General features: G+C 48.2%; 1 protein-coding gene across 2 annotated transcripts in view; it reads left to right on the plus strand.

Annotated features, from left to right (window-relative positions):
* The first annotated feature begins 2690 nt into the window (after positions 1-2690).
* Positions 2691-13455, plus strand: part of LOC104160800 (ephrin type-A receptor 5) — an 81589-nt gene continuing 70824 nt past the window's right edge. For both annotated transcript variants that reach the window (XM_009699028.1, XM_009699027.1), the window contains exon 1: positions 2691-3023. In XM_009699028.1, coding sequence (XP_009697330.1) covers positions 2900-3023 — 124 coding nt within the window. In that variant the 5' untranslated portion in view covers positions 2691-2899. The remainder of the gene's footprint in view (positions 3024-13455) is intronic.

Raw genomic sequence — 13455 nt, forward strand, 5'->3', positions numbered from 1 at the left:
ATATATAAAACATATATATATACATAATATATATAGATATATAACAAAATATACATGTTTGTATCTCAAGGGTAGTTTCTCTCTCAGGTTATAGTTTAAAAATATGTGCATCAGCAACCCAGAGGTTTGCTGTCGATCAAGAAAAATACCAGTAACTTTGCCTTCAGAAAATATTTGCCTCTAGTCAGTAAATTGTGGTGCAGAAGGGGTGAACCTTACCTGCTTAGGGTATGAAGTAGCAAATAATAAAAAAAAAAAATACGAAAAACCCAACCGGTAAACTATCTTTGTCCTTGACAAAAGAAGGTTGAAAATTAAGACAGACCTTCTTAGCAGACCTAGGGCCCCCCTTGTCCAAAGGTAAAACACCATTTTGTTCTCCCAGCTGTGATTTATCAAAGTTTTACGCAAGCGGGGTTTCAGGATTCTTCAAGTAGGTCTTGTTAGGTGTCTGTAGACTCCTAAAGAGCTTCCTCGGAGCCCCTGCCAGAATCCTGATTTTATAGGTTAGGAAGTCCCACTAGCTTCAGAGCACTTCCACTGAAGTTGATGTTTTTTAAGCCTTCAAGAAAAGTAGCTGACTCTTCTGTACAAAGCAAGTAAAAACCTCTGGTGACTTTATAAAAGTAATAATTTATCCCCCGTTAAAGACACATTGTCCAGTAAGTGTTTCTTGTGCCTGAGTTCTTTATTTTTTCCTAGAGTACTGGTAGCAGTAAAAGGGCATTCATCCAGTGGAAGAAAAAACAGGGCAATTTAACGGTAAAAAAAACATAAAAAAACCCCTGAGTGCAATATATATAACTCCACACAGCTCCAGTGATGAATTTCATAGTTTCCATTATATCAGTACGAGTATGACAGGGCAGAAAATAGTCCTGACTGGGACTGTACCTTGGTGTCGTTAACTGAATAGCGCTGGGTCCCCGCGGCGTGGATGGCGAGCGGCTCGCTCCCCGGTCGTAGTGGTCTGAAGGGATCGCAGAACAAAGGAAAGCTCATCTGCTCTTTCCTAAAATAACTTAGCTTTTCTCCTCACCTGCTTTTCCCCTTAAAGAAAATAAAATAAAAAAAAAAACAAAAAAAAAAAAAACAAAAAAACAAAAAAACAACCACCAAAAAAACCCCACAACATATCAGGATTATTTATTTCTCCTGGCAGTGAGTTTGTCGTTGAATCAGAACAGCCGGAGTCGAAATCATGACAGAGTTTTATCAGTGTTATCAATTTTATAGACTTAAAAAGGGGAATAGGAAGGGGAAATAGAGGAAAGTGCTTCTGGTTTAGAAGGTAATTTCATTTTTGCAACACTGCCTGTTTTAAATAATGAATCCAGCTTAATTATCACAACAAAATGGGAAGATGGCAGCCTAGGACAGGCTTTTACGTTCGGATGGATTTCTGGCTGGTGCAGCTACTTGTCTCGGGCTCTTTTTGGGGAACTGCTGGTGGGTTTTGACAGCTTCATTCAAACCAAAGGGGAGCGTGTGTTGCCTTCCCTCCTCTGCCTCCCTTGGAAAAATCCCAGTCTTTGCTGCCTACCTTCTGGTGGTGCCGTGACTAAAATCCCGGCTTGCTTTGATAAATTTCTCCTTTTTTCCTCACTCATTAGCATTCCCTGAGTATATAACGTGTGGCTCTCTTGCATGAGATTCCTGCTCGTCCTTTCACACTGTCTTCAGGGTGTTATCTGCAGCTTGCCCTTCATCTCCAACACAAACCTGTTAAAAACCAAAACCTTGCAGCACCTTCTGCCAGTAAACCTTCTTGAAGGTGTCTCCAGGTGGGCTTTACTTGCCCAGCCGTGGCCTTTCCCAGCAGGATGAAGGAAAATTGTTTGCCTTTTGCAGGAGCTCTGGTACCTCTGCAGCAGCTGTTCCTCCGTGGATAGCCTCGTCACTGCCACGTTGGCATCCTGAACGGGCAAACTTGGCAAAATAAGCAAGCACGGTGCAGCTACCCAACTGTGCTAGAGCTTGGCAGGGACCAAGAAGGCTACCGTTGAGTAGCCGGGTACGGCCGTGTTTCCAGTGGCCCGTGTAGATCACCATCTGCTTTGGGCTACACTGAGCCTCTCACTTAGGTGGGGTTTGGATGCTCAAGCTTAGGTTTTACGGTTGCCAGATAGCTGATGGGGAGAGGCGGGTGCACGCAGAGGAAAGGTTCGGTGTCTGAGTTGAGAACCTCAGTGACGTGAATACGCCAGCGCGTGTCTGTTTTTAGGACCTAGGGCTGATAACGTAGGGGCAGTGGGGCGAGGAGGGGGACTCTTGCCCCTGGTGAAGCCGACAGTGACTTGGGCACAGCAAAGATGTGCAGCTCCCTTTGCAGGCAGAGGAAGGAGGCAATGCCCTGGGGTGGAGTGTTCCTCCCCTTGGGTTTGAGCCAGCCCCGTGTCATAGAATCATAGAGTCATTATGGTTGGAAGAGACCTCAAAGATCATCAAGTCCAACCGTATACCCGTATGTCTCATCCTCCCGTGCCGGTGGCTGTATCCCAACACAGACCCCTTGAGATGGGAGTGCTCAAAACAAATCCCCATTTTCCCACTTCTTCGGGTGCTGCTGCAAATGGTTCCCGTGTACTTTCTGGCACGTGAGCGACGGGGCATCTCTTCTCAGCCTAGAGAGCAGGATGACTGATAATACTGTTTTTACCATGTGTTTTTCTCACTTTACAAACCAGGACCCCCCTCTGCTCCTCGGAGTGCCATCTCAAATGTTAACGAGACTAGTGTGTTTCTGGAATGGATTCCCCCTGCTGATACTGGTGGAAGGAAAGATGTGTCTTATTATATTGCATGCAAGAAGTGCAACTCACACTCAGGTCTGTGTGAGGCGTGTGGCGGTCATGTCAGGTACCTTCCCCAGCAAACCGGCCTGAAAAACACCTCTGTCATGATGGTGGATCTGCTTGCTCATACAAACTATACCTTTGAAATTGAGGCAGTGAACGGAGTGTCCGACCAGAACCCCGGAGCCCGGCAGTTTGTGTCTGTAAATGTAACCACAAACCAGGCAGGTAAGTGGATCTTCAACCTGGGGAAATGTCCTGGGGTGGGAACCCGAGACCAGTCAGACCCAGTGCAGACCTCCCTTGGAAATGGGTGGAAGTCCCCAGCACGGAGGGCTGGACTGTGGCCTCTTTGAATATGGGGGGGGATGTGGGGGGTGTGGTTGTGTCTCGTAGGTCATAATTACTGCAGTTTTCAGCATGTTTCCTTCCAGCAGGATGTACTTCTAGGATTTGTGACTTTTTCCTTGTACGCTAAGCTACTCGGAGATCCCTCCGCTGCTTTGCATTTTGGTGTATCCACCCACAAAACCAGAAAGAAAACAGTTGCCTCTCCTGTTGGGAAAAGGAAATTTCTAAGAGCTCGTTTCAATTCCAAATGCCAAGGGTTAAAACATCATAACTTTGCAGACAGTTACCCTAAGAAAATAGCTTTGAATGACTATAGGAAATGTAATCCCTCTTTTGCACTGTGATGCTAAAGTGACTGAACTCAGGCTGGTGAGATGTGGTACGTTGTCACTGCTTCTCCAACAAGGTAGGGCCGAGATGTCGTTGCGTACCGTGTCCTCCTTGGGTCTGCACTGTACAGGCAGAAATCATGTAGAGTGGTTTGTTCCTTTGTCCAGGGCTCAGATCTGTCTGCCCAGCGGTTGACAAGAGCTGTCGCCTTGGACGCAGGCGGGGAGTTGCCGTTGTCCCCTGTCATCTGGAGGGGTGATGGGAGGCAAAAAACATGATTACATCTCCTTCCGTGCACATCAGCGCAGCAGGCACATCACACGGCTTCTGTAAGCCCTGGAGACCTTTCTATCCTTCTTCTCTTCTCCCTTATGCTCTGTGTTTTAGGGTCTCTCCCCTTGCCTCCCTGGCTTGTTTCCTGCTATTTAATTCAGGGTGGCACTTGTCCGCTGCGGAGCTCTTCCAGGAGTGTGAACCGGTGACATTGGGACCGTGAAGACTGTGCTGCCAGATCACCGGAGCCCATCCCTTGCCTCCTTCTTCCAGACAAAGCTTAGCCAGGAAACGCGGTGCGGGATGCAGCCTAATAACTCGATGAAGATTGGCAGATCTTCTCTGCAGAGCAGAAAGATGCTGGCTGGAGCAGGGCTGCGTTTCATTCAATATGCGTGGGCTTGGCAGCCAGCATCGCGCTTCATCAGATACCTGTCCTGGTAATTAGACTGAATTGTTGGAGTGTTGGACAAATCGTTGGGATGTATCTCAAGGAGAGGAAAGAAAGGCATGCCGGGGGGTTGCTACTGGTGGATGTGGCAGGACATCTTGTGGAGGAACATCAGTGGATGGCAGCGGGACAGCTGCTGAAGGCGCCTGCGTAACACAGATCAGCGGGTGTCACGGTCCTAATGCGGTTTACTGTTTTCCCGTTGTGAAGGTTGCTGCCAGCATCTCCGTTGTTGGCAAAAGTGTATTTTCCTGTTAGTGGGTTTGCATTAGTGTTTCATTGCTGGCGCTGGAGTTTCTCCGATGCGTGGGGTTAAATCCAGATAAACCCCAGTAAAGGTAGCTGCACGAGAGGAGATGTTAGGTTGCTGATCAGTGCAGACTGAGGAAGTGGTCCTGGTTTGTGAGTTATGGCCCAAACTCCCCATAGTTGCCGCAGGATTTCTCCACATAGCTGCCTTCGTGTGCACCGGGCCAAGAATAACCCCCTTGCTCAGTTACCACCTCCAGCCTTGTGTTGAAAGGTCCATTGTAGGAATCGGTAGACCTGTGACGAACGTGGCTCATGCTAAGGACAAGTGGGTAAGTGTAGCTTCTGGTTCCATCTCCCCGTTTGCTCTGGTGCAGTCGCAATCGAGGGAGATACTGATGGAGCAAGCCATGAGTGTTTAATTCACTGTGTGGTGTTGAAATTACATCTGTATACTCTCGTGTTTGATTCAACGTTCACTCTGTCCGAAGCAAGGAGTGGTGACTCTTTATTTTGTTGTCTCTCTGGCTGGTCCCACCACTTGTTCAGGATGAGAACCAGGCCTGTTTGCTGGAGCTCTAGCATCAAACGTGCTTCCCAGGAACGTGTTCTTTTGGAAGTCCCAGGGATGGTCATCGATTTGTCCATGCCAGAAATAAAAGCGGCCGTAGAGGGGGACTTTGCAAAGCAGGCTAGCTGCCGAGCGTGGAAAGTGGATATCTAGCTGGTTTCTGAAGATGCCTCTGAAAAATGTCCTTTGAGGCAAGTAATGGAGGTGTGCAGGTGGCGAGGTCCATACCTGACCATGCCCAGAGATGCTGAATATCTCCGAAAAAGCCTCACCTTCAGCCCTCCTCTCTCCAGTAAGAGCAGGCAAGGCACACGAGGCTTCAGGGAGTCTCAGCCCACTCATCTTCCCCCTGAAACTACCACCAGGAGATGCAGCTCTGAGGCCTCATCCTTTCCCTCGCACAGCTTTTCTGACGGGATGATTATATTTTCGTGAAAGCTGGTGTAATGTAGTTGGTTCACTAAAGCCAGTGACACAAGGCCAACTGCAGCAGTAGGAGAAATCCTGCTACAGGAACTGCTGGCTGCAAAAAATAAAAAAATTGCATACTGTGGGTTAGGTCTGGCTGCTGGAGTCCTGCTGGCAGTTATTCATTAACCCAGCACTGCAGAGAAGTGCCAGGGTCTGTTTTGTTGGTTTGGCTTGTGTCCGTCCCCAAAAGACCATACTAATTTCAGGACTGCAGAGAAGGCGCGGGCAGCGGGGTGCTGGGCATGCCGCCTCTTCTGTGCATGGGAGCTTTTGGCAGCAGCAACTGCCCCTGGTTTGGGCTCTCCAAGGGACTGCTTCCTGGGGGAAGAAAAAAAAAAAAGGCTTTTTTTCTCCAAAATAATTTGTTCCCCTTCCTCTCTCCTCAATTTAAAATAATGAGAAAAAGAATTGGCACCTGCAATCAGTCTGGCATTTTCAGATTGATGTAATTTTCCTCTGAACTTTTGAAGTTAGATTTGGAAATGTGGGAAGGAAACAGTCATGTTTGGTGCGCAAGAGGAGGCAGGTAAGGTCATCTCAGCTGGGGACCCCAGCGGGCGTCTCCCCCAGTCCCTGGGGACCTGATGGTACTTGGCACGGGACTGGTCCGCATGGGATACGGTGGCCTCAGGCTCCGAATACAGGACCAGTTCCCCTGTCACCCTCCTGCAGTCCCCAAACCTCTTGTTTTTGTGGGATTTGGCCGATGTTTTCTGCTGGAAGACGTCTATTTAGAAACTATGAGCAACGCCACAAGCCAGGGGAGGTGGCAAGTGTGCTGGCCTCCATCGTGACTACCCTAGAGCTGCTGCAGGCAGCCAGAGGACCTTATTCCCTTTGTAGGCACATGGGTTGGCCAAAGCATGGTTTTCCCCTCTGGGATTGCTGCAAAATAGATGCTCGAGGGACTTCCCAGCACAGATGGCAGGGAGCAATCTGTAATGCGCTCTTACAGCGCGTTAAAAAGTGTGCCTGGTGCACGTGGGCTGGAGCTCAGTGAATAATTCATAAGTGGCGATGATAGGATTGAGTTAGCCATCCTTTTCTTGTTCATGGTTTTGCTCAAGTTTTCATATTTTTGAAACTGCCACCAATTTAGACGATTTCCAGAGAACAGTCTGCGTGGGGTTCAAATATTGAAGTTTGCTTTTCAAGTGACAACTACGTGACCGTTTCTTTTTTTTTTCCCTTCTGTGATTTCGCCAAGCTTGGTGATTAAGTAACGCTGTCACTCCAGACAGAGATGTGCATCTCCCTTGAGGTCTTTTGTCTTATCTGCCCTGTATACAGAAAGCACCTACCGTGACATCTTGGTCAGAGACGTGCATCTCGTAATGGGTCCCTAGGGAGCAAGCAGTTGTGATTCACGGTTGCCTGCATGCCTGTCGTATCATCGTAGGAGCACACTGGGAAGATGCAATGTTTAAAACCTGTCTAGGCTTAAAACCTTGCCAAGACTATTCACTTTAAGCCAGTCTAAACAACCGAGCAATTTTCTTTGCTTTTCGTTTCCAGCATCCCTCATGCTGGGCATGGCTTTAGGCAGGGAGCTGGCCTGGAGGTGGGGGGTCCGAGAGTGGGGCGGTTCTCCTGCTGGCATCCCAAATGCCACCGACTCCTTTACACTTAAAGACCTTCTCTGCGCGTGTTTTCAGATAAACCCCCTGCCTGTTTTCTGTTTGAAAAATCGGAAGCCAGCGTTCCATCCCCTTCTGTGACCTGTATGATATTTTCAAGCCTTTTGGGGGGGCAGAAGGGGAAGAAAGCTCCGGCCGTACTTGCTAACGGAGAACGCCTCAAGGAGTCTGTGTGCCCAAGGCCAAACCAGAGGTACAAATTGCATCCTTTGCTTATTTAAGCAAAGGTGTTGGAGGACAGGACCTGGCAACCTGTACTGCTGCCAGGGAGACATGGCTACCTTCTTGCTTGACAAACAAAACCCAAACCACTGGATGCTTGGAGCAGCTGGAAAGCTCTCGGAGCAGGCAGCTGTGCTGAGAGCCGTGATCCTGGCTCCGATTTTGCAGGCTGGGGTGCTGCAGTGCGGGGGGGCAAAGGAGAAGGTGTTTTCCTTAACACTGGGGATGTACCGCTCTTTGAAAAGCAGGCAAGGACAATTTGGAAAGGGAAACCTGTAACGTAGAGCTGCTTGTGTCAGCAGCTGCGTGCTCTTGAAACCGATGGACTGCAGCCGTGGGAAGAAGACATCCGAAGATGAGGCGAGGTGATGGTTGTGCTGGGAGGCATGTTTTCAGAGATTGCCTTTGGGAATGGCCAGGTTCACGTCCTGTAAGGTTCAGAGTCTGATTCTTGCAACTTTCAAGTCTCCGAAGCTTGTTTGGTTTGGCTTGGGGAGGGAGGGCAGCTTGCTTATTTTCTTTAGGAGTAACAAAAACTTTCCAAGAGGATGCTCTAGTAGATGCGGCACGTTGTATGCATCTCGCATGAGAAGCAAGGCTGGTTTTGCAGCTCTACTTTTCAACCAGAACTGCTCACCTAGGACCTGCGAAAGCTTAAGGGGACGCTTATTTTTGGAAAACTCCCTTTCCTCAGCCAGGGTGGTGAGCAGGGCTTACCTGTAAATGTCCATTGCAACAGAACTTGATCCACGGAGCTCCGTCGTCTTCTCAGCGATGGTCAGTAGTGGGTACCATGGAAAGAGGATGAGCAGGAGGCAGACAAGTACCGGTGCTTCCTTACAGCGCTCTCCAGCCTCTGGGGTCAACCTCTTTGTGCTTTATAGCCCTTAATGGATTTTTCTCCCATGAATTTGTCTAATCGTTTTATGAACTCTGAGGAAAATTTTAGCAGCTGCAGGCAATCCTGTATGAATTCGGTATGTCTGATAGTTTAAGCTGTGCTTTAGATTCGCGTTGGTCGGAGAGGAGCTATTAGTGGCATAAATAGAGGGTTTAAGGCTCACAATTGCCCATCTATTTGGAAAGCGCTGTCATTTAGCGATGCTGCACTAGCTTCCAGTGCGTTAACACAGGTATTGCAGCATTTAACCTGGAGTGATAGACTCTTAAAAGCAAAGTGTGATCTTCCATACCAGGATGGGTGAATACAGGGGTATTTTAATAAGCAGAGGTAAACTAGTACTGCCTCGAAAACCATGGTCTCCATTTAAGCCTGGGTGCACCTTGCACCGTAGTGTATGGGAGCACGACTGCGCCTTGCGGCGGGATCCTTCGGCCGGCTGTGAGCATCCTTCGTGTCCAGGGAGATGCGAAAGTGAGTATCGACTTGCCAGCGAGGGTTCGGGCAGGGAGAGAGAATAATTTCATTTGTGAAATCCTATGCATATGCTAGTAATCGGCTTCAAGAAGTATTTTGCTTTATTTTTGAAGTGTGGTCACATGTAATCAGAGAATGCAATCATGGGTCGTTAAGAAAAAACCCAAAATGCTGGTGGTGTTGCACAAAAGGTTTGTTGTTTGAATTTTTTTGTGTGATGGCTGCTTTTATTCTGAATGCAAAGTCTTCATCCACCGTCCTATTCCAGAGTCGTGAGTTCACCCCAGCCCAGATGGCTGGGTGTCTGCTACCAAATGAATTATGGATCAGCTGAATATTTTACAGTTTTATTTATAACTCCCCAGTTGGTAATTGCTACTATTTCATAGTTTGTTATAAGTCTTTGTGTTATACTTGGAGTATTAGAAATACATGCTTGAATATTGAAAGAACTCTTTGGAATATGAAAAAAAAAAATGCCCCAAATTACAGTACGACTTTTAGTTAGAGGTCATTTTTATTCTTGAAGTATGTGAGACAACCCTGTTGTCGATATATGAATACATTAAAAGAGGAAATAAAAAGCATTTTCCTGCATCTATGAACAGATCTTTCGATTTTGACATGAAATTAAAACATCGTATTTAGAGATGAAAATAAAAATGCTAAGAAACAGTCGTCCCCATCCATGCTCCTCCTAAAAAAGGGCAAGAGAAAAGCGCTGAAGTTCTCGTGATGAGATGCAGCCGATGACATCTATTGCGTGTTGTGCAGTAGGGTGCAGGTTTTACCATCTCCCGGTGGCAGCGAGACAAATATCTTTATGGTAAAGCAATTAGTCTCCTTCAAAGCGTGCTACCTGGGAGGCAGTCGCCTGAACTACGAAAAGCAAACGCCTGGTTACACCTGGGGAAAATTTATCCCCGAAAATTTATCCCCATGCGGCTGGGTACAAGGGAGCAAGAGCTGCCCCAAATCCCTGGCTTGAGGTGCCGTCGCCGGCAGGACTGATCCCGATTGCTCCGTAACATCCCGGGTCACCGCCAGCCACGTAGCCTCAGGCTTTGGGGGTAAAGTAGCAGAGATTGGGCAACCCGAGTCTGCATTTTTAGAAGTGTGTGAGGAGCAAATGTTGCTGTTTTCCAAAAAGCATAGAGCAGGCTGTGCCGCAATCAGGTGTGGTAAGAGCTTCACAAGGTCAAAGCTGTAAGAAACTTATATTTCTGCACGACACCGCTGACGTTACATTGCGAGAGTGATGGAGGTGGTTTAAAATTTTATTTCCCATTTTGCTGGCATATTTTTAAAGGATTGCCAAGTAATCTTATATTAATCTAATTCTAATCACCTTAAAACACGGTCTTCGGGGGCAAGGAGTTCTCTTTGTATTGTGCTGAGCACAGTACTTGGCAGAGAGCAAAGGTAAAGCCTCTAAAATGGTTTCACTGCCCAGATGACATCAATGTATAGATTTCCCCCCCTCCCCCCCCCCATGAATACAACTTCTGAATGTTCCTGCTAATAAAATCCGATTCAGCTCTTTAGTCTCAGTCTACAATCTGACAATTCCTTTGTCTGGCGTGTTATTTCTCTGATCTTAGCATTAAAAGTAGTTTTACATTTTTGAACGCTCTGCATAGATGATACTTCTGAAAGCGCTCTTAAGACACCAGGACTCAAAAATAGCCAAAAAAGAATGTAAAAATAATTCCAGTGCTGTTAGAGAGATAGCAGGGGGCTCGCAGGCCTTTAATAAATGTCCCACTTGCTCTCTGGCCGCGGCTTCTTTACCGTTCGAAGTAAGTTCTTTGTGGTAATCTCCCTCAAAAGTTAAATGTAGCGGTGGAGGAGCCAGAGTAGTTTGAAAGCTTTGCCTTTCAGTACCTGTGCATTGGGCGAGCTGTGCTATAGAAACACCGTTGAGGGGATAGCGACGTCGGGGCATTTCTCTTTCCCCGTGCAACTGCCGTGCGGATAATGAGAATTTGAACGAGCGCGAAGGCGTAAGCCCGCACGTGGCAGCGCGCCTGCGTTTGTGCACCTACGAACGTGCAGGGGAGATGCCGGGCAGAAGACGGAGGTTCCCCACCCTTGTTCTACGTGGGTGTCTGTGACACCTTTGTAAAGCTCACACGGGTCAGGCGCCGTTCGCTCCTGCTGCCCTGGTACCAAATCGCACGCTAGCTGGGCCCACGTTCGAAGAGGGTGGCTCTCCGTGCTCCAAGGCCACCCGACCGGTTTCTGGCCCTATTTTCCTCCTGCCTCCTTTCTTTTTGTCTTGAGCCCAACCTCTCCTTAACATACCGTTTGTAATTTATCTATTGATTTGTTCCTTTGCCCAGATCTTTTTCCCCATGGTTGCTGATTGACCTGATGTCTGCACCAACGGAGCAGGCTGGCTTCTGCATCTCGAGAAGGATTTTGCTGTACCCAAACTGAGCTCCAGCTCGCAATGTGCATGAATTACCAGTTCCCCATTAGTATTTTACAGGATCAGGCTGAAATACTTTTCTCCCTGGATTGCTTGTTATTGGAGAGGCGCGTTTCAGCGAGGCTTGGAAGGTTTTTCCACATCACCTGCTGTGGTTGCTATTACGGTGCACTTCAACAGCAAAGCCCTGGCTGGTTCCTCGAAAGACATCCGAAATGCTGCTTCTGGCACTTGTATTTCTTGCAAAGGGTTAATACAATAGCAGTAATAGGGCTGGGTAGTGCTTTATCCCAGCGTACTGCCCCTCTTCTTGCTTGGGGTTACTGGGGGGGGACCGGAGAGCTCTACCTGGAGAGCCAAGAGCAGTGCCGAGGTGACAGCCAGCCCAGCAATAAACTGTTTTCCTTCTACAGCAGCTGGGCCAAAGTTCAGCTACATGCAAATACTACAAAAAGCCAAAGAATTGGAAGGCTGTAATTAAAACTCACTCCAGATGTGCTCGTTTGCCGGCGTGGTGGAACGGTTTCTGCATCTCCCGGTCCTGGAGGAGCAGTCCTGATCAAAGCGAGTAACTAATGGGATTTCCAGCTAGATCAGTACAACAGAAATCACCAGAAGGAAAGCATTATTATTTGTTTTCCTACTTCTTCAGGCTTGATAATTTCTAAGAATACAGGGTCTGATCAAAAGGCCCTGTACGAATCGATGCAGGACACGCACTGGCTGTGGCGGTGCTGGGTGAGGGTTTTTCTGCTGCAATGCAGGGAGCCGGGGCGATGCCTTGCTCTCTGCTGAGCGGTGCTGAGCACGCCGGCCTGATCCTGTAAGCGCTTTGGCTTGGGCAAGCCTTGGAGAGAACGCTGCTCCGTGGAAATTGATGGGAAAATTTGCAAAGTCTGTTGTGCATTTGGTTTTGGCCAAGGGGTGGTGGGGAAGTCAAGTGCTAGGAGGGGTCTTTTTCTCCCAACCCCTTAGCTCTGCAGGGCTTTTGGCAGAGAGAGATGAAGATACCTCAAAAGCAAATTTGCAGAATGAAGTGGAAAACGCCAGTGGAGGGCACCGGCACCCGCTTGCTGCCTTCCCGGGAACACACATTGCGATTGCCCACCGTGCTTTTGCATCCCGCTGTGCAAACCTTGTGCGTCTGTGCCCCTAAATGAGATGAAAGGAAGCAATGTTCAATCAGGTAAAAGCAGAAAACTGGACTTGCCCTCCCACCTTTGATTTGCAAGCGTTTACGGGACCCTGCGTGTAATTCCTTCGTAGCTTCTTCCCAACTTTCTGCAATCCGCTTCAATCCAAGGAGAGAGAGCAGTGCTCAGTCAAGATTAGTAATTGCGCTATCTCCCGAGTTGTCTTTCTCACAGTTCGGCATTAGTGTGGCTTATTACAGGGTCCTGATCTGTACCGCGCCGTTATCCCGTCATCTCCAGGGCTCTGCCTTCCCCACGATGGACTCCTGCCTTGGATCGTTAAACCATGCAGCTCCGTGGTTCTGCTTTGTTCTCCTGAGGGTTGGCACCAAGAGCGTGAAATCGCTCGCTGACCTTGCCGGAGGCTTACGACATGAGCCTGGCCATGCAAGGACAGTTTCCACTGAGAGGTGCTCTCACCCAGTTCAGTAAACTGGAAGACTATCGCTGCAGAAATGACCGGGTTATTTAATTTATTGTACATCTCTCTGGACCAGGTGCGACTCGGTCCCTACAAGGAGGTGGAAAGGAGCTGGAGGATGACTGGGCAAGGATGCACATGAGGGCACAGACCCATCTCCGCCTCTTCCGAAATTGCAGACAGCAACTAGCAACGCTGGGCGTGCGTGAAGGACAAAACGCCCTGTGCTTTCTGCAGAGGTGATGCACCAAACCCTCTGCTACGCCTTGGCTGAGGCTTCGCGGGGGACTTGTGCCAGAGTCGGATAGCCTTGCAGGGCTTCGAGCGCTATTTGCAATCCTTGCAGAACATCTCTATAAACCAAAACAAATCGCTAGAAAGTGGTCAGGCAGCTGATAAGTATTACTTGTGCTCAAATAACAATTGTGTGTCCGTCGTGGCCTCACACTGTTCCTTTAGCTTCTGGTATTAGTCAGCGAATGATGACTGCTATTTTAAATCCAGCTTGTACGGTGTCCGGTCCTTCATTTAGGACAAAATACAGAAGGAAAATGCATGGTCATTATGCAAGTGAATGCGGTAGATAAATGCAAGTTGGCTCAGCTTTCTTTTATCCAACCCTGATGGATACAGCATCATTGGAAGGGATGCCTAACGTCCGTAAATTGCTATTTCAGTGCCT

The sequence above is a fragment of the Cariama cristata genome, unplaced genomic scaffold (genome assembly GCF_000690535.1).
Source record: "Cariama cristata isolate BGI_N322 unplaced genomic scaffold, ASM69053v1 scaffold8064, whole genome shotgun sequence".
NCBI classification, from domain to species: Eukaryota; Metazoa; Chordata; class Aves; order Cariamiformes; family Cariamidae; genus Cariama; species Cariama cristata.